Genomic DNA, 19,617 nt, shown 5'->3' with positions numbered 1-19,617 from the left:
TTCCGATCTTTAGTACTATAATAGATATAGAAAACTAAAACATAAAAATATTTTCTCATGTTTTACTGGAGGGGAAAAAATAGTAACGCTACGAGCCTCTTTTTAAAGTCATGGCGTTTTCTAATAGGTGATCCAAAAGACTCTCAAGCCTACACTCGCAAGTTGATCTTCTCTGTATGAGTCTAAGTAGAAGTTATGCATAGATCTATAAAAATGCTGAGTGATTTCGCTTTCTTCATCCACCTCCATTTTTTATGACGTAGTAAAGATCTGACCAATGGACTCCCCTGTGGTGCACTCGCGTCATTCGGATACGTCGCGCCGTTTTCAAAACGACAAGAAAACGTCCTTCGAGCCTGAAGAAAATTGCTATGGATTGGCTGGTAAGCGTAATGTGGTAGTTTCCCTCGACGTTTATATTGATACAATCTTTGATGAATCACATCTGCCTCAACAATTGCAAATAATTTTAAGAGCAGAGTTTTACACAATACGTTATTGTTGCAGAAAAGAGGAAAGGGGAAGCACTTAATAGAATGCTTATAGTTAGTGGTTATCAACAAAGCAGGTGTGACACCTTTATTTTTATATTAAGAGATATTTTACATTATTTTCTGTAAGTTGCCTGGAGTCACTTATGTGTGAGTTGGGTGGCTACAAAATTTTGTTTAATAAAATACATTAAATAATTGCTTAGCAATGTAATTCGAGTCTCATGAGAGTGTAAGGTTGCTATTATATTTAGAATAATTTCATTTCAGAACAATTTTCCTAAGGATGAGTACTGTGTGCTTGTCCAATGTAAAAGATAATGGGATAGAGTTAATAGAAGATAGCATATTGGGATGAGCAAGTGTATGATTTTGTAGTGTAAGATGGCATAGGACAGTTCACTGTTTTTGCAACAAAAGACTAAACAAGATTTTTTTTAAAAAATTCATCATCCTTAAATCACTTTCTAAGGAAAATAACTAATCTCAATTATATTTAGTAATATTTGTTGGTGATGGAAAATTATAAATTTATGGCAAGTATTTGAAGAATATAGGTTACGAATAATTGTGTACAAATAGCTTATCACTAGAAAATGAAAGCTCCTTCCTAGTTCCCCAACAATTGATGTGAAAATAATATGTGGTCATCTAGATTAATCTATAATCCTATTGTGCTGAATTGAACTTTTAATTTATTTTTCAAAAAGCATTATATTTTTTCTTTAAAAGAATCATTTAAAGACAGCATATAGGCCAAGATTCTTCAACGCAGAAAGGTAACTAATGTTTATTTCTTAAACTATATTGAAATAGATAAAATTGAGGTTTCCTAAAATATATGAGACAATGTATCTTATATTGCAGTATTTTATGTTGATAAAATGAAAAGAAATATTCAGATTTTTCTAAACTTCTAGATTCGATAAACTTCTAGACTTCCAAATGATAGATTAGATTAGATTATTGGCCAAGTGTGATTGGACACGCAAGGAATTTGTCTTTAGTGCATATGCTCTCAGTGTACATAAAAGAAAAAAAAATACATTATTCAAGAAACATAAGATACAACACTTAGTGATAGTCATAGTTTACTAATAAACAATCAAATCATACTAGGAAACAAATAAAACAATATTATTTGTAAAGATAGAAGTAACATGGTTATAGTAATAAGTGGAGGAGATAGGTAATAGGAAGGCTGAGAAGAATAATAGTAAATCAGTCTTAGTAAATAATTTGACAGTGTGGTGGAAATTAGTTGTTTAGCAGAGTGGTGGTATTTGGGGAAAAAGCTGTCCTTGTGTCTAGTTGTTCTGGTGTGCAGTGCTCTGTAGCGTTGTCTTGAGGGTAGAAGTTGAAACAAATGATGTCCAGGATGTGAGGGATCTGTAGATATTTTCACAGCCCTGTTTTTGACTCATGCAGTATATAGGTCCTCAATGGAAGGCAGATTGGTAGCAATTATTTTTTCTGCCGTTATCCCGTTAATTATCCCGTTGAAGTCTGTGTCTGTCTTATTTGGTTGCAGAGCCAAACCATACAGTCATAGAGGTGAAGATGACAGACTCGATAATTCCTTTGTAGAACTGAATCAGCAGCTCCTTGGGCAATTTGAGCTTTCTAAGTTGGCGCAGAAAGAAGATTCTTGTGCTTTTTTGATAATGTTTTTGATGTTAGATGTCCATTTTAAGTTGAGATATAATAGAACCTAGAAACTTGTAGGTGTCTACTATTGATACTGTGTTGTTTAATATTGTTAGAGGTGGTAGTATAGGAGGGTTTCTCTTAAAATCTACCACCATTTCTACGGTTTTGTGTGAGTTCAACTGGTCTGAAGTTCCTTGATTGAGGATTTCTTCGGCACTGGGATTATAGTAGAACCTTTGAAGCAAGAAGGAACATAGCACATTTCTAGTGATTTATTAAAGATTCATGTGAAGATAGGGGCTAGTTGGTCAGCACAAGCTTTTAAGCAAGGAGTTATCTTGTCTGAGCCTGGTGCTTTTCCTGGCTTTTGTCTGTGAAATAGACCTCATTTTCTGTAATCACCAGAGGCAGTGGGCCTAATGGGATGGGGTCAGTTGTAGGAGGCTTGGCTGTTGTTGTGTCTGAGATGGGGATTGTGAAGATGGGTGGCAGTAGTTTTCTCTCAAAACTACAGTAAAATACATTCAGATCATCTGACAGTTGTTGATTTCCTTCAGCATGGGAAGGAGGTTTGCTGTAACCGGTGATATTTTTAAGAGTTTTCCACATGTTTGCTGGTTTATTTACCGAGAACTGATTCCTTAGCTTTTCAGAGTGGCTTCTCTTTGCTGCTCTGATCTCCCTTCTTAATATGTTTCTGGCCTGATTATACAGCATTCTATTGCCTTTTCTGTGGGCTTCCTCTTTGGTACAGTGTAGCTGCTTAAGTTTAGCTGTGAACCAAGGTTTATTGTTATTGTATATTTGCAGGTTTCTGGTTGGCACATATAGGTCTTCACAAAAACTGACATATGATGTTACAGTGTCTGTGAGTTCATCCAAGACTGCAGAGGTATCTTCAAAAACATTCCAATTAGTACAGTCAAAGCAAGTTTGTAGCTTTAGCTTTGCCTCCTCACTCCAAGTTGTCACTGAATTAATTGTTGATTTCATGGCTTTAAGTATTTGTCTGTAAGCAGGTACAAGGTGAATCATGCAATGATCAGAGTGTCCCACAGCCAAGAGGGATAAAAATCAATGATTTTTAAATTTTAAATTGAATTTTTAAAATTTAAATCAGATTTTTTAAAAATCAAATTTATTTTAACAAAATGCTTTTGGAGTAAAAATCTATCTAAAAATATTTTTCTATATAAGATACATACATAATTTAGTTTATTCAGCATGAAATGGAGTTTAGTTATGTAGCATGAAGCTGTATATTCTGCAACATTGGGACTGTTGGTAAATCAACAGCAGGTCAGAGGAGTAGCAAAGATGACAGTTGATTTTTAAAAATTATGATTTAAATTGAGTTGATTTAAATCAAGCCTTTTACTAGTGATTGAGATCATGATTAAATCAACTCAATTTAAATAATAATTTTTTAAAAGCAACTGTCATCTCTGCTACTCCTCTGACCTGCTGTTGATTTACCAACAGTCCCAATGTTGCAGAATATACAGCCTCATACTGTATTGATTTAAATCAAATCTACCTTGATTTGATTTAAATCAAAACCACCCTGCCCATAGCTTTCGTGGTAAAGACTGATAAGTATATTTTAACGTTGTTTAGCAATGGTCCAGAGCTGTGATGACGAACCTGTGGCATGCGGAGCCATTTCTTAGGGCATGCAAGGCGTTGCTCTGTCAGCTTCAGTACTCATGCGCGTGCTGTCCAGCTGATTTTAGCTTTCATTTTTAGCCATTTTTCAGCCTGTGGAGCCTTTCCTGAAGCCTCCGGAGGGTGAAAAACAGCACAACGTGCAAGTTGCGTGTCAACCCCAGCACAGCTTTGGCCCTCTTGGAGAAGTAAGTCACTGCAGAGAGCTCCGGCTTGGTGTGGTCTGCACTGGATGAGCCCCCATCCTCTGGCTCCCCTTATCCTTTCTGCTTTCCCAGACGTCAAACGTTCCCCTTTCAAAAGATAAGCACCCTCCCCCAGAACAGCCAGCCAGCCATTCCCTCCAGAAGCCTAACACTGTGGGCTCTGCACCTTCGGCCTGCTGGTGAGGAAGGTTTTTTGGGGGGATGGGGGAGCATCTCTTGTCCTGCGTCTGTTGGAACAGCAAACAAGAAAACACCTTTCTTCCCACTCTTCATCCCCCACCCCAGTCTTTGAAATAGACTGTGGGTTCCCTGGAATCTCTGGAGCTCAGCTTATGAAGGATGCCACACTTTGCCTTAGCATCGGGGCTTTCTGAGACGCCTTTCTTTTGAGACGCTTTTGCTCTTCAGTGATCACTTCTCCTATTTCTGATTTTTGTATTCCTTTTGGTTTGTTTTGCTCTGTTTGTGTCCTCCACCCCCCTTTCTTTGGATCAATGAGCAAATCGATGAGTAGCTGCCTTTCGAAGTCTCTTGGATCCAGACTTGACAAATGGTTGATCTTCTGGTTAAAAACAAGCCGGGCTCCCAGGCCTGGCTAAGGTGGTTAGCGGCCCAGTTGTTCCCCAAATTGTCAGTTTAAATAAACTTTAAAAATTAAAAAGAGTATGAGAAAATAAAGATTAGCTAGGCTGGCTAAAACTGAAAGATAAACGCAAGGGTATGTGTATGTGTGTCTAATTTGTGGCTGCTATGTTCTCTCCAAATGTTCCAGGGTATTGTTACAGGTAGGGGTGATTTTGCCATTTGCTGACTCTTGAGCTCGCTCCCTCACTCCCTTTCTCTCATTGCAAACCAGGGACATTTGGCAGAGTCAAGGTTTCATTTTAGAACTCTTGGGCAACTTTTTCGTTGGAAAGAGCCAAACTTTGGATGGTTCTTTGTAGAATAGAGCTGGCCAGGGCTTCCTGCTTTTTATAAGAGATCTTGCCCTGAGTTTTTGTTTCCTTTTTCTTTTTGCTGGGAGCTGGCTAAAACTGAAAGGTGTGTGTGTGTGTGTGTGTGTGTGTGTGTGTGTGTGTGTGTGTGTTGCATGCAGACCTCTTGGAACTACAGCTTCTCCCTCCTCAGCATTGGAAACTTGTGAGTTTCAGATAGAAATAGTCACCTTATTCAACCCTCCCAAGGTCATGTGCGCATGCGTAAGGGGCACGGCGTGAGGGGGTATTAAGTTATTGGAGGACATGCAAGTGCGTTCTATAGCATGCACGCTCGTGCTTATGGCACCCAAGGTGAAAAGGGTTCGCGATCACTGGTCTAGAGTATTCTTGCCTCTAATGAGACAATTGACGTGCTGAAAATATTTTGGTAGCTCTTTCCTTAAGTTAGATTTGTTGAAATTCTTATAAAATATTTATATGTGACATATAAAAGTAGTCGATCAAAAAGAAGCCTACCCATTACAGTCACATGTTGCCTAAATGGAGTGATTTGTCCCTTGCCTACCCAGAGCAATTCCAGAATTGTACCATGCAGCTGAGCAACAAAGCAACTTATCCCAGCACATGGAAGGCTGCAAAACTGTTCAAAAGAAAACGAAAAGGAGTATGGGCTTGCTAGGGTGGGAATCAGGTCTAAAGCCAGCAGAGAGACATTAGGGGTGGGAAAGTGAGTGGGGGCATTGGTGCGTCCCTGTTGTTGGATGTAAAGGTGAATTAATATGGGGGGGCTCTAGTGACCATCATTTCAGGACTAGGCCATAAGTAGTTTTCAGATTGCCATAACTTCAAATGGCCATTAAGCAACCAATTTGCATGTTGAAGACTAACTGTAAATATCAGTGGTTAAAAAAAATAAAGATAAAATTATTCTCAACATGCAAATGGATTTACTATTTTAATCTTGTTGATTATCTCTGTCTTGTCCTCTTGGAGATTCTAATTTTTGTTCAAACTTTATATACAGGATGCCTTGTTTTATTATATTTTGCTTTATTGTGCTTCACACATTTTTCCCCCTGTAGATCTCTGTCACATTTTGGTGTTTTTTTTTAATTAACCAGTTGAAGGTTTGTAGCTGCAAGGTTTGTAGGTTTGCATCAAGCAAGTATGTTAGTGACATTTTTCCAACAGCATGTACTCATTTCATGTCTCTGTGTCACATTTTGGTAATTCTCAAGTTTGACAATATTTTAAATGTTTTCTTTATTATTAATAAGATCATGATTAGCAATAAAGTATTTTGAATTAATGTATGTATGTTATTTTTAAAGAAATAATGCCATTGCACACTAATAGACTATAGATAATCCTCAACATATAACCATTTGTTTAGTGACTGAAGTTACAATGGCACTGAAAAAGATTGACTTATACCCACTTTTCTATTTACTACCATAGCAGCATCCCCATTGTCATATGATCAAAATATAGATGCTTGACAACTGGCATGTATTTGGGACAGTTGTACTGTCCTAGGTCACATAAGTCAGTTTCTGACAAGGAAAGTCAATGGGAGAAGCCAGATTCATTTAATAACTGATGATTGGTTTAAATTGTTGGGAAAAGATCATAAATTAGGGCACAATTCACCTACTGTCTCACTTAGCAATAAAACTTTTGGGCCCAATTGTGTTCATAAGTAAAGAATTACACATATAATGTAGTATAAATATAACTTTTATAGGCACTGGGAAACAAAAGAAATGTGTGATTTGTGTGATTTATTGTGATATTCATTTTATTACGGTTGTCTGGAACTGAATCTGCAATATCTCCAAGGTATGATTGTAATTTTATTTAAAACTATTTCAAATGACTAAAGCTTCACTCCAAATTTGTGATTTATTAAATATACTTGATTGTGTGCACAGAAAAGCTCGAATGTTGAAAGAATTTCCATGTGTGTGTGTATGTGCGCCCCCCCCCCAGCATTTTTACTGTGTTGCATTATCAGCAAAAATGAAACACAAAAATGGTTTTTCTACCTGGAAGGCTCCTGGACTGGGGCTGAATGGCAAAAGGGAAGCAATACGCTCCCTCCCATATTTGGGCATACTAGGTGCTTGGCAAAATACACACACACACCACAAATATTTTTTATTTCTGTAGAAATGAAGATTCACCATTAATATTAACAAACTAGTGATTTTCTATAGATATAGAAAAGTGTACACACACACACACACACCAATTTACCAAGGTTATTACAAGTTGTGTGTGTTTATCTTATTCATAATGATCTTGATAGACTAACGCAACAGGGTCTATCCAGTAAGGTGAAGTTCAGTGTTGAGAAATATAAGTTCCTGCACTTTGACAGGAAAAAAAATGTATGGGTACAGAATAGGTAGTCCCTGGCTCAACAGTAATAACTTTGAGAGGCTCTAGGTGTCCTAATAGACTACCACTTAAGTCTGATCCAGTTGTTTGCTGCAGCTGTCAAAAAGGCCAATGCAGTCCTAGGCTATATCACAGGATTAGCATCAAAATCATAAATGATAATACCACTTTGTACTGCACAAGTGAAGCCAAACTTGGATTCTGCATCCAGTTCTGGTCATGAAGAGACAAAAAAGATGCTAAGGCCCTGGAAAGAGTGAGGAGAAGAATGCCACAAAAATGCTAAGACATCTGGAGGCTAAATTGTATGATTTAAGGAAACTAAGTATATCTAGCCTAATGAATTGAAGAGTTAGAGTGACATGATCACTGTCTTCCAGTTCTTGAGGGAAAGTCATAGACATGTGGGGGTTGACTTATTCTCCAAAACACCTGAGGGTAGGACAAGAAGCAATAGGTGAAAGCTCTCAAAGTGAGGTCCTACCTGGAACTAAGGAGAAACTGAGAGCACTTAACTTCTCAGAGTTGAAAGTGCTCAGTCACTGGAGGTTTTCAAGAAGAAACTGGACAGCCATTTATCCAGAATGGCTTGATTTGCAGCAATGCTGTATTATAGTTTGATTTATTTTTGCCAGTAAGGTAGACTTTGCAGATTATAAATTCTTTACCAATTCTAATTTATTTTTTTCCAGTGAACAAAATGCTACTGATATACAAGGAGAGAGTATAGAGGAATGTACTCACAACTGTTTTGAAAGTAAGTTCAATGAATGAATATAAAGTATTTTAATGAAATGAAAAGATTATTGAGAAAATCATCTGAACTATGACCCTAACCAGTGGTGGGATTCAAGTAATTTAACAACCAGTTCTCCCAGGGTCAGGTTGGCCGTTGTGGCAGGGGTGCCCTCCAGCTCTGCTGCACATGCAAGATGAGCCTCCCTCGATGGCCAACCTGACCCTGGACAAACTTGTTGTTAAATTACTTCCAGTGTCAGAGAGAGGGCAGAAGGGAAGCACCTGGGCTGCCACTGCCTTTCATTGGTACACGTGGAGGGAGATGGCGCTCCTCTTGCTGTCTCTCCCCCCCCCTCTCATTTTTTAACAGAGAAATCAAGTAAATACCACTGTTTTCAATCCAGTTATCAGAAAAAAAAGAAAGCTCTAAAATGTTAACATATATAAAAACATTCCACATCTACAATCTATAGCAAATCACATTTAAAAGGCATAAAATGGTTTCAATATCCATTCAACATTAATTAAAACCCAATGTAACATGACAAATAGGGACCATTTCTCCATTATAAAAGACAAGCTCCAATTTATTCTATTTGAATATGCCGTCTATACTCAAATCCATAAACATCCCATTTCACAAATATATAATAATCCCAGTATCCTACTATAAATAAAAGGCTAACACTTAACATAACAAAGGGAATATTTTCTTTTAAAAAATATCTAAACTTTATGGAGATTCTCAGTCATCCAGATCATGGTTCTCCCAAAGGTGTTTTTTCAAGAGGCAACTGGACTTTCTGGTTTTTCTTTGAAGACGTTTCACTTCTCATCCAACAAGCTTCTTCAGCTTGATGCATGATAAGGAATGGAAGAATTTATACTCCTTGCAGACAGCTGATCGTTTGCATAGTTTTAGTATGTTGTTAAGGCCACCTGGAGGTATATTTGTGTTGTCAGGATCACCCAGGTGGTGCAAATGGGTGTGGAACTGTTGAAAGACTCTTGTAGACTGAAGATGGATGATGCCTGTTGAGAGGAGGCTGTTCAATTTTTCAATTTTGACATAGATGGCCTCTTTAAACCTTCTTTCAAACCAGCAGTCCTCTCTGTTCAAAATGTGGACTTCACTGTCTTCAAAAGAGTGGGCTTTGTCTTTTAAATGCAAATGGACTGCTGCATCTAGTCCTGATGGGTTTGTTCTCCTATATTGTGCAATGCATCTGTGAAATGGTTGTTTTGTTTCTCTAATGAACAGATCTGCACATGGCTCACTGCATTGTATTGCATTTACCACATTGCTCAATTTGTTTTTGGGTGTTTTATCCTTGGGGTGGACAAGCTTCTGCCTTATAATATTCTGGATTTGAAGAGTTTTACACCATAATAAAAGTAAGAAATCTTGCATTCCACATTTTACTAATTAAAGCACTGTAAATCCAAAAATAACCACCTAAAATTACAACACATCCCATATTCCTGATTGAATACATTAACTATGAAGTCCTCTTTTTTCCTTTTATACAAGACAGTCTTTGCTCGATTCAGATGATTGTTGTTCCTTGTTACAGATTTCTTCAATGTTTTAAAAGTCTTTTTTTTCTATATCTAATAAAGAGAAATTGTCAAATGTTGCCTGGGATAGTTATGTTTATTTCCTTTTTAATTTTTGAAACCTTGTCCAGTTTTCTCTTTACATCTGGCTACATATTCTTATTCAGAGACTTTAAATATTCCTCAAAGAAATTTTCTTACTTACCTTGTTGTATAACATCTTTGTGACATCTGTAACATCTAATAGCTATGATTGATGCAGATCCCTGCTTACTTCCTCAAATGTCTCTAAATGACATTATAAATCTTATTCTGATTCTAATCTCAAAAACAATTCTTTTTTTCCTGCAAGCATATATTTATTCTTTAAGAAACAATTTCAAAGTCTTAATATTCAAAGTCCAACATTTTCTGATGCCTTGAAAAGCTTATATTAAGGGTTGAAGACTTCACCAGCATTTTCAAGCTTTGTCTTTCTTCAAGCATCTAACTTTTTTTAAAAAATAGGGAAATTTTGAAATTCATAAGAGAAATATATAAACTTAATATCCTTTAAAAGTGGAAATATGGTAAATTCTTGCATGGCCTGATTTCCTCTCCCCTTCAGAGAACTCTGTATTGTGTTTCTTTATGAGAAAGAGGAACAGCCATAAGGAGAAATTGCTTGGGTAATCTCTGTTTAGTATTTTTTCCTGTGGGCCAATTGGTTAACTGAACAGTGGAATATAGCTAGCTGTTTCTTGCCATTAAGAACAACAATTTAGTCTTCTCAGAAAGCTATCAAGCCAATATGACAGCAAAAATACTATTTTATAGAAGTATATGAAGAGAATTGCTGCCAACTTAATCTCTGCGAAGTTTGAGCTTTTACAAAACTAGATTTGAAGAACCAGATTGTCCAATTTTTATATGAAGTTGACTTAGAACTTCTTTAGATCAAAGCCATTAAAATTGGTGGGAAGTTGCATTTGTAAAGCTTTGTTCAAAATTTGGCAGTGAGCTCTTTTTTGTTTGGGTCTTTGAGTCTGTTTTTGAATTCTGGCAATTGTCCCTGCAGTTTTCTTGGCAAAACTTTTCAGAACTTTTTTGCCATTGTCTCCTTTCTAGGGCTGAGAAAGAGTGAGTGACTTCAAAGTCATTCAGCTGGCTTTGGGTCTAAGTCAGGATTAGAAGTCATGTTTTTATGATTTCTAGCCTGAGCGTTAACTACTATCCCAAACTAACTCAAACCTCATTTGATTCTTGGGAAATCTTACTTTGTTGAAAGTTTTCACTTCTGAGTCTTAAGAGAACATGGTTGAGGATACTTTTAGTGGAATAAATTTTACCTGGCTGTCTAAAAGAGAACAATATATATAGCACTATGTACCCTTTTTTTAAACTACTTTTTTTTCCATTGTAGCCTGTATCAAACAATTTATAGAATGTTCCAAATTGCCACGTAACTCAAGCTTTAATTTGAATCAAGTTCCATACCATTGCAACTTCTGTTGCAAAGAAGTAAGTTTTTTTTACTTATTAATAAAGCATTTCACTTTTTAATATGTGGACCAGAGCAGTTGTGCAAAACATATTTGAATTTATCATATCCTCTGTATGATTGTCCTTGTGATTATATAGAACATTCGGAACAAGCTAACCACCAGATTGCAAGAACATAAGTGAGCAGTCAGATGACGAGACTCAAACTCAATGGTAGCCTCACATTGCAATAAACGAACTTACATTCAATTTCAAAGCTATTAAGACTGTTGACTGTACAGATACAAAGATAGAGAAATGATTGAAGCCTGGGAAACGGGCTTGTTAAAAAGAATGCAGATTTATCACCAGCTTATTAGGCACTTTAGAGACAAGAACGGCACAAGAAAACAACAGCCAATCACTTGCCATCAATACACAATCACCCAGTAGGAAGATATCACATAAATATGATGCATAGAATAGCCCAAAACATACATTCTGGTAGGGAGATGTTTCATGGGGATGGGCTCCAGCATGAATCTGAAAGTAAACTAAACTTGGTAAACTAAATTTTTGATCCTGGTGACCAACCCAGATTGGATTAGAATTTATGTCTTTATTTATATTTCACTGCTTTTATTTATTATGTTGGGCTTACTGCTGCTTTAAAATTATTTAGAAAGATTTCTCCTGCCTTCCATTAGCTTCTGTAACATATTTCAAGAATTTTCCTTGTCAGTTTGTCTAGATTTGGATCACATGACCACAGCGATAGTATAACAGTTATAAGTGTGAAAAATGGTCATGTCACTTTTTCAGTGCTATTAGCAATAGCAATAGCAGTTAGACTTATATACCACTTCATAGGGCTTTCAGCCCTCTCTAAGCGGTTTACAGAGTCAGCATATCGCCCCCACAGTCTGGGTCCTCATTTCACCCACCTCGGAAGGATGGAAGGCTGAGTCAACCTTGAGCCGGTGAGATTAGAACCGCTGAACTGCAGATAACAGTCAGCTGAAGTTGCCTGCAGTACTGCACCCTAACCACTGCGCCACCTCGGCTCTATTATAACTTGCAACAGTCACTAAGTGAATTGTTTGTTTGTTTTGCCAGAAATTTTTATTTTTATTAAACAAACAACACACACAAAAAATTATCATCTTATATTACATCTTGTAGAAAGTGTGTCAATTGGTTACAATTAGCTTTCGTGCATCTCTTCCACAGTCATTATTTATATTCATATCAGATTCTTAATGATTCTTACTATCAACATAGCATAGTTCTCATTTGACTGAAGTTGTTTTAGTGTCCTTTTGCCTAAAATAATCCATAGTTAAAAACACAACCACCTGATGGCATTTCATTAGTTATTACGAAAATCATCCAATAACCTTAAGCCTTTATAACATATTCTGAATAAAGATTAGTTGACAAAGTTTCTAAGCCTTTTTTCCCCCAAGTCACTGTTTACAATTTATGTCCAGGTTTCTTTTGTTATGGTAGTACATATATATATATATATATATATATATATATATATATATATATATATATATATGTATATGTATATGTATATGTATATGTATATGTATATGTATATGTATATGTATATGTATATGTATATATATATATGTATATGTGTGTGTGTGTTTTTATTTGTGCTGATAAATAAATAAAGGAAGACTAGTATAGATCTATTTCAAGCTATTTAGCTCTCATCAGCTAGCCATATCCTTACTGGGATTCGAACCTGTGCTCTATTGCCTCCCAGGCAGGGAGTTAACCATTTGAGCTACAGAGAACGACTCCTTTTATCAGCCAGCCAGGGTGGGAGGTATATACTTAAAGTCACAACCCCTGGTATGCCCAAGTGTGGGAGGAAGGTCACATTTCCACTCTCTGTCATTAGGCTCGTCACTAATTGTGACGGGTTGTGACTTTAAGTATATATATATATATATATATATGTATGTATGTATGTATGTATGTATGTATGTATGTATGTATGTATGTATGTACGAACGTGTGTTTGTGTGTGTGTTTGTGTGTGGTATTTGAGCTGATAAATAAATAAAGGGAGACTAGTATAGATCTATTTCAAGCTATTTACACTACATGCATGCATGCATGCATGCATACGTACATACATACATACATACATACATACATACATAACTGTATCCCTTATTATCATTCCATTATTAGTTGTTATAGTTAATATTGGTTAACAGAAAATCCTTTACTGTTTATATCCATTTTCTTCTCATCAAACCAACACATATGTATACCTTATTACCATTATCAATTATTTATTTATTTATTTCTCTTCAATTTTTGGGGCTCCATCGCCATCATTTTTTTCTAGTATAAACTCCATCTTCTTCTCAATTCTCCCAGTTATCTCCAATAAATTTTGAATTCCATCCCAAATCTTTTGCAAAATTAAAGTTTCCTCTTCTGAAAATTGATCCATATTTTCAGATTGTAAATTACTGCCACTCTATGCCACTCTAGCTTTACATACATACATACATACATACATACATACATACATACATACATACATACATACATGAAAGAGGTTCCGCTTCCCCCCCCTCTCCCAGTGCCGATAAGGCTCTCAAAGTTCGTGCACTTGGCTCTAATCACTTTTAATTACGGAACTTTGAAGTACAGAGAGGAGAAAGGAGAAACAGGAATGAATGCGTAGTTTCAGAAACTCTAGCCTCCGAGTGGCAGTATTGCTTCCTTTCACTCTCTGATGTTGTCTCAGGTTTAAGGGAAACAAAGTTATTGAATGGAGTTTAATAGAAAAAATACAAACTTTTGTTAGAGTAGAGAAGGAGATTTTAATCCTTAAGTTAAAAAGTAAAGCAAGAAAAAGTCGAAGAAGAAAAAAACCGGTCTGTTCACTTTAAGAAGAGGAGAGGGGAAAAAAAGTTGCAAGCATAATCCACAAAGTGTAATTACAAAAGAAAAAAAAAAGCATACTATCCAAAACAATCCAATGCAAGTCAATTTCGCCGCTTACTTCTTCTGCTTAAGGATTTAATTTAGCATAAAAAAAGTTTTTTGGGGCAGTCTTTTTCAAAACAGAAAGGATTCTTCACCAGATGGACACACTTTCTCTTTCCGTTTCCTTTCATTCCGGAGCCATCCCAACTTCATCAGCCTAGGCTGCCTTTTGTCGCCAGCTTGAAAATCTCCTCTTGGATCAATCAGGGACTTTGCTGGGTCCCTGAGGTCAGCAAGACGTAGTGTTCCTGTTCACTGTCTCTTCGGGACGGTTTAGGTCCGATTGGACCACCTAGCGGCGAAAGTATTGGTGGTGGTCTCCGAGCATCGAGACTGCACGTCCGTACCGTCGTGACGTTGGCTCCTCCTCAGTCACTAAGCAAATTGTTGTGAGTCGAGGACTACCTGTAAAAACGTGGAAAAACATTACCATGTTCTAATGGGTTAGTTGCTAATTTAATTAGAGGATGTGAAATCACAATGCAATAGATCTTGTCTTAAGGAACTCTTAAATATTGGTCAGGTATAGTTAATTAAGCCTTATATGCTTCATAAGTACTTTTGCAGAAGCTTTAAGTAACAGGCTAGTATTACTTTTATGATGTCTAATTCTTGGAGTTCCACCTTCTTGAGATTTTCTGATTATCAGAAAAAACAGACCAAGTTGGAGTTTGAAAAGGACAATACCTTTATTTCCTTACGATCACCACACAAAATGGAAAATATTTCAGGTGGGTGATATTTTTGAATTACTTGTTATTTGAATATATGTTTAACATACACTTTTAAAATTAATGCTAATTGCATTTTTAAATAAAAGAGATATCAATATATATACAATATACAATAGCAGAGTTGGAAGGGACCTTGGAGGTCCTCTAGTCCAACCCTCTGCCTAGGCAGGAAACCCTATACCATTTCAGACAAATGGCTATCCAACATCTTCTTAAAGACTTCCAGTGTTGGGGCATTCACAACTTCTTAAATCATATATATATGATTTAAAATGTGGAAATAATGGTGGTTTTAATCCCTGTTTCATTCCTTTTATCATCAAATAGGCTGGATAATACTTTTAATTCATTAAACAAACAAAATTCTGTCTCTTGCTATTGTTTAACATGCATTATTGGCAAATAAGTTGTTTAATTGAATCTACTTTCAACACAAGTCAACTAAACATAATTCTGGCACTACAAAACTATATGTGAGAGGAGCATTCATTTTAATTAAGAGTAACTTGCCATTAGCCCTTTATCAATCATTTTCTTCACACTATAGGCAAACTATACTATTTCTCATTATGAGAAAATATTTATCTATGTATGTACTGCACATTATTCTAGGAAAAATGCAGTTAGGTAGTTTGTTGTTCAGTGTGGTTTATGTATCCTACTATCTTAGCATACTTATTGAATCAGACCATCTTATTAAGCCATCATATGCTTTATTTGTTTAGATATAGCAGCAAGATATGTGAACATAACAAATGTGTTCTATTAAGCCCAGGTACAAGGTTAATTGTGTTGAATAAATCCAGCTACCACTCTAAACCAGATAAGACCGAGTGACTGTTGTGTTTCCCTCCCACCAATTTGGCTAGTATTCCATCTCTCAGGCTGGGGGGTCAAACACTACGCCCCTCAGACAGGGTCCGCAACTTGGGAGTCCTCCTGGACCCACAGCTGACTTTCAAACATCACTTGTCAGCTGTGACCAGGGGGGCATTTGCCCAGGTTCGCCTGGTCCACAGTTGCGCCCCTACCTGAACCGGGAGGCTCTCACAACAGTCACTCGTGCCCTTGTGACCTCTAGGCTGGAATACTGCAATGTGCTCTACATGGGGCTGCCCTTGAAGAGTATTCGGCGACTTCAGCTAGTCCAGAATGCGGCCGCGCCAGCGATTGTGGGTGCACCTCGTTTCACCCACATAACACCTATCCTCCGCGAGCTGCACTGGCTACCTGTCGATCTCCGGGTGCGCTTCAAGATGCTACTTGCCACCCATAAAGCCCTCCATGGTAGTGGATCTGGATACTTGAGAGACTGCCTACTGCCAATTACCTCCACACGACCTATTAGATCTCACCGGTTAGGCCTCCTCCGAGTCCCATCTGCCGGTCAATGTCGACTGGCAACTACGCGGAGGAGAGCCTTCTCGGTGGCAGCTCCGACCCTGTGGAACGATCTCCCCGTGGAAATTCGTACCCTCACCACCCTCCAGACCTTCCGCACAGCCCTCAGAACTTGGCTATCCCGTCAGGCCTGGGGTTAAGACTACAACCCGCCCAAATAGTATGAATGTTGTGTTTTAATTATGTATTTGTCTTATATGTTAAAAGTTTGTCTCCCCCCCCCTTTTTTTTAAGTTGTAAGCCGCCCTGAGTCCCCCCAGGGAAAAGGGCGGCATATAAATAAACTTTAAATCTAAATCTAAATCTAAACAAGGCGTAGAAGACCTTATCTCTACTGGGCAACCGATTAGAGTATCAGACAAGTTGAAGATGGGATGGGAAGATTATTTTAGACCAAATCTGAAAAGGCATTATAGCAAACATTTTAGAACATATTTAAATGTCCTCTTGACATAGGAAGAATACCATCAATTCATATTGTCATAGGAAAATTCCAATAGAAAACAAAGGCAACAACACAAGGAATAATTCTTACTTTAAGATCAGAGGTTTATTGTTTCTAATAATTTGGAACATTAGAAAGGAATAGATATAAAAGATATAATAGCAATAACACTGCATTAACATATTAATGCAGCAGGCCAATGAGAAATAGCAAATGCTAAAAGGACTGCTATAAATCAAAGAGCCCTGAATTGATCTTGAACCCTATCCATTATACTGTTCTAACCACATACATGATTCACAACTTCACTAACTGTCACTATCCATGGACACCTGTATACATTACTTTCAATTCCTCATTTCCAACAGTTCCATTCTTCCTGTTTTAAACAATTCCATACAAGTGCATATTTTGCAAAAAAAATTCTCAGAGCAACAATTCAGCAGAATTACAAATATTTCTGGTAAATTTTGAAATCATCCTAGCTGAAAACTTTAGTTCATATCTCTCTCTTCTGGGGCCTTCTATCATCCATAGGACTTATTGAATCTAATAGATCAATAGGCTATATTTCTTGGTTCTCACAATATGGAGATTGATGGAAATCAAAAATATAAGTTATTAAGTGGAACAGTGGCTACCTCAGAGTTTGGGGAAGAACTTGGAAGCCTAGTGCAAGCTCAGGCTTGCCTTCCAAAGGCCTCCCTACCCCAATTTTTGGGTCATCCAGGATGCTTTTCCCTTCGCCTACAAGATCCGACAGGCTTTTTCCCGCTTCCACTGGATCCCTGCAATCCTTAGGCTTAACTCCCACCCAGTGGTAGGTTCCAGATCCCATTCCAACTGGTACGGTTGGAACGGGCCCGGTGTCACCCACATGGACGTGTGTGTGACATGCGCATGCGCATATGGCGCATGCATGTGTTGTACCTGCCTGCGATGCCTCCGCAAGCCTCCATGACAATGCAGCTGCTCGGAGGAGTGTTGCGTAGGTGCCGCATGCGCTGTGCGCGGAAGCATCAAAGGCTTAAAGCACAGGTAAGGAGTTTGGAAGGGCGGGTGGGCCTTCCAGAGCACTGTACCGTAACAGTACCCCGTGTTCTGGGCAGGCTCCGGTAAACCCATACCGGGGCCTACCACCTGCAACCCACCATTGCTCCAATCCCACCAGACATTACAGTCTCTTCCATACCTTTTGAAGATCTCTGAACCTCATGTTGGCGAAGGAGAGCAGGATATGCATCCCTGGGCTGCATGACTGTAATGGAAGCCTGGGATTCATCCCTGGACTATGTGCTGGAAGCAGCTGCCATTTTTCTATGCCTGCCTCTGGGTCAAAATGGTGGCTGCTCCTGGGTCACTGATACATGGGAGTGGGACAAACTGTTCTGTTTTGCTACATTAACACTTTGCAGACTGTGTTAAAGAATTGTGGATGCCAGGACATAATGGCTGCCTCCAGGAGATCTCCAAAAGGGCAGAGCATGTATCCCTGGGCTTAACGATAAGTAGACAAGTACCATATAGCTAGGCTATCAAAGAAAATCATTAAGAGGGATATGGTAGCTGTCTTCCAGTACTTAAGCATCTATCACCAAAAAGAGTGGATTGACTTATTCTCTAGAGCACATGAGAGCAGGACAAGAAATAACATGGGGAAATTAGGACAAGATGCAATAGTGGAAGCTTGTTAAAATGAGGTCCAACCTAGAAGTAAGGAGAAATTTTCTATTAGTGAGGGCAATTAATCAATAGAATACCTTGCCTTCAGAAATTGTGGGTGCTCTATCACTGGAAGTTTTCAAGAATAAACTGGATGATCATTTCGGTGGGATGGTATAAGGCTCCTGCTTTGAACAATGGGTTGGACTAGAAGACCTCCAGGTGTAAGTATTGCAAGAAAGTCATACATAAGTTAAATCATAAGAAAATAAATCTATCCTAAGAAAAATGTTCCAATAAATTTGTCAGTTGTAATTTAAGGTAATAGCAGGAGACAATTGTTTTTCTTATCTCAAAAAGAATGATAATATTGCATGTATTTTCTCTGTCTTATCAATAAAATAGGCGGCAAGCTATCAGAAGAAATTAAGGAAAATGATTTTGAGGTGTTAGGATCACCAGCCATTCTAGTAGAAAGTGGAGAAGAAGGAGAAGAAGGAGAAGAAGGAGAGAAATCATGTGCAAAACAGTAAATTACTTTATACAATTGTTAAATATTTAATGAAAGTATTTTATTCCTATCCAAGTTAGTGTAGATAAATGATCAATTGCTGAGAGAAAGGTTAATTGGTTTCCCCTATGTTTTAGTAATTAATGTGGGATGAGCTTGAGTCTTGCCCAGTGGTGAAATTCAATTTTTTTTACTACCGGTTCTGTGGGCGTGGCGTGGCGGGTGTGGTGTGGCTTGGTGGGTGTGGAAGGGGAAGGATACTGCAAAATCTCCATTCCCACCCCATTCCAGGGAAATGAAACTGCAAAATCTCCATTCCCACCCTCTCCAGGGGAAGGATAATGGAAAATCTCCATTCCCACCCCACTCTGGGGCCAGTCAGAGGTGGCATTTGCCGATTATCCAGACTACTCAAAATTTCCACTACCGGTTCTCCAGAACCTGCTGGATTTCACCCCTGGTCTTGCCTTTATCGCACAGTGTCTTACAAAGTTATAGGAGGTGGGTGATAATTAGTACATTTCCCAAAGGATTTGAGAAAATACTATGTGCATAGTTTTTCTTTAAGAGTTGGAAATTTAAAACAACATTTAGAAAATCTTGAATGAATTGTTTAATTATCTTCCCATTCAGAATGTGCTTTAATGAAGAGAGATTTTATTTATTCCAAAGGTTTAGCAAGTCTAAGGGCTTTTCTTCAGGAAAAGAAATGGAGGAGTTATGTATTGAAGAACCAG

General features: G+C 37.8%; 1 protein-coding gene across 1 annotated transcript; it reads left to right on the top strand.

Annotated features, from left to right (window-relative positions):
- The first annotated feature begins 277 nt into the window (after window positions 1-277).
- Window positions 278-18,902, top strand: LOC106539352 (uncharacterized). Its single transcript, XM_087714415.1, has 6 exons — window positions 278-397; window positions 1,224-1,270; window positions 8,043-8,107; window positions 11,048-11,145; window positions 14,777-14,858; window positions 18,775-18,902. Exons 1-6 carry the CDS (start codon window positions 278-280, stop codon window positions 18,900-18,902), a joined length of 540 nt encoding a protein of 179 aa, XP_087570541.1.
- Window positions 18,903-19,617: the final 715 nt, after the last annotated feature.

This window comes from Thamnophis sirtalis, unplaced genomic scaffold (genome assembly GCF_051295495.1).
Source record: "Thamnophis sirtalis isolate CommonGarterSnake01/CBP01778 unplaced genomic scaffold, rThaSir2_p1.2 scaffold_4, whole genome shotgun sequence".
NCBI lineage: Eukaryota > Metazoa > Chordata > Lepidosauria > Squamata > Natricidae > Thamnophis > Thamnophis sirtalis.
This window is presented reverse-complemented; position numbering and strand designations above follow the sequence as displayed.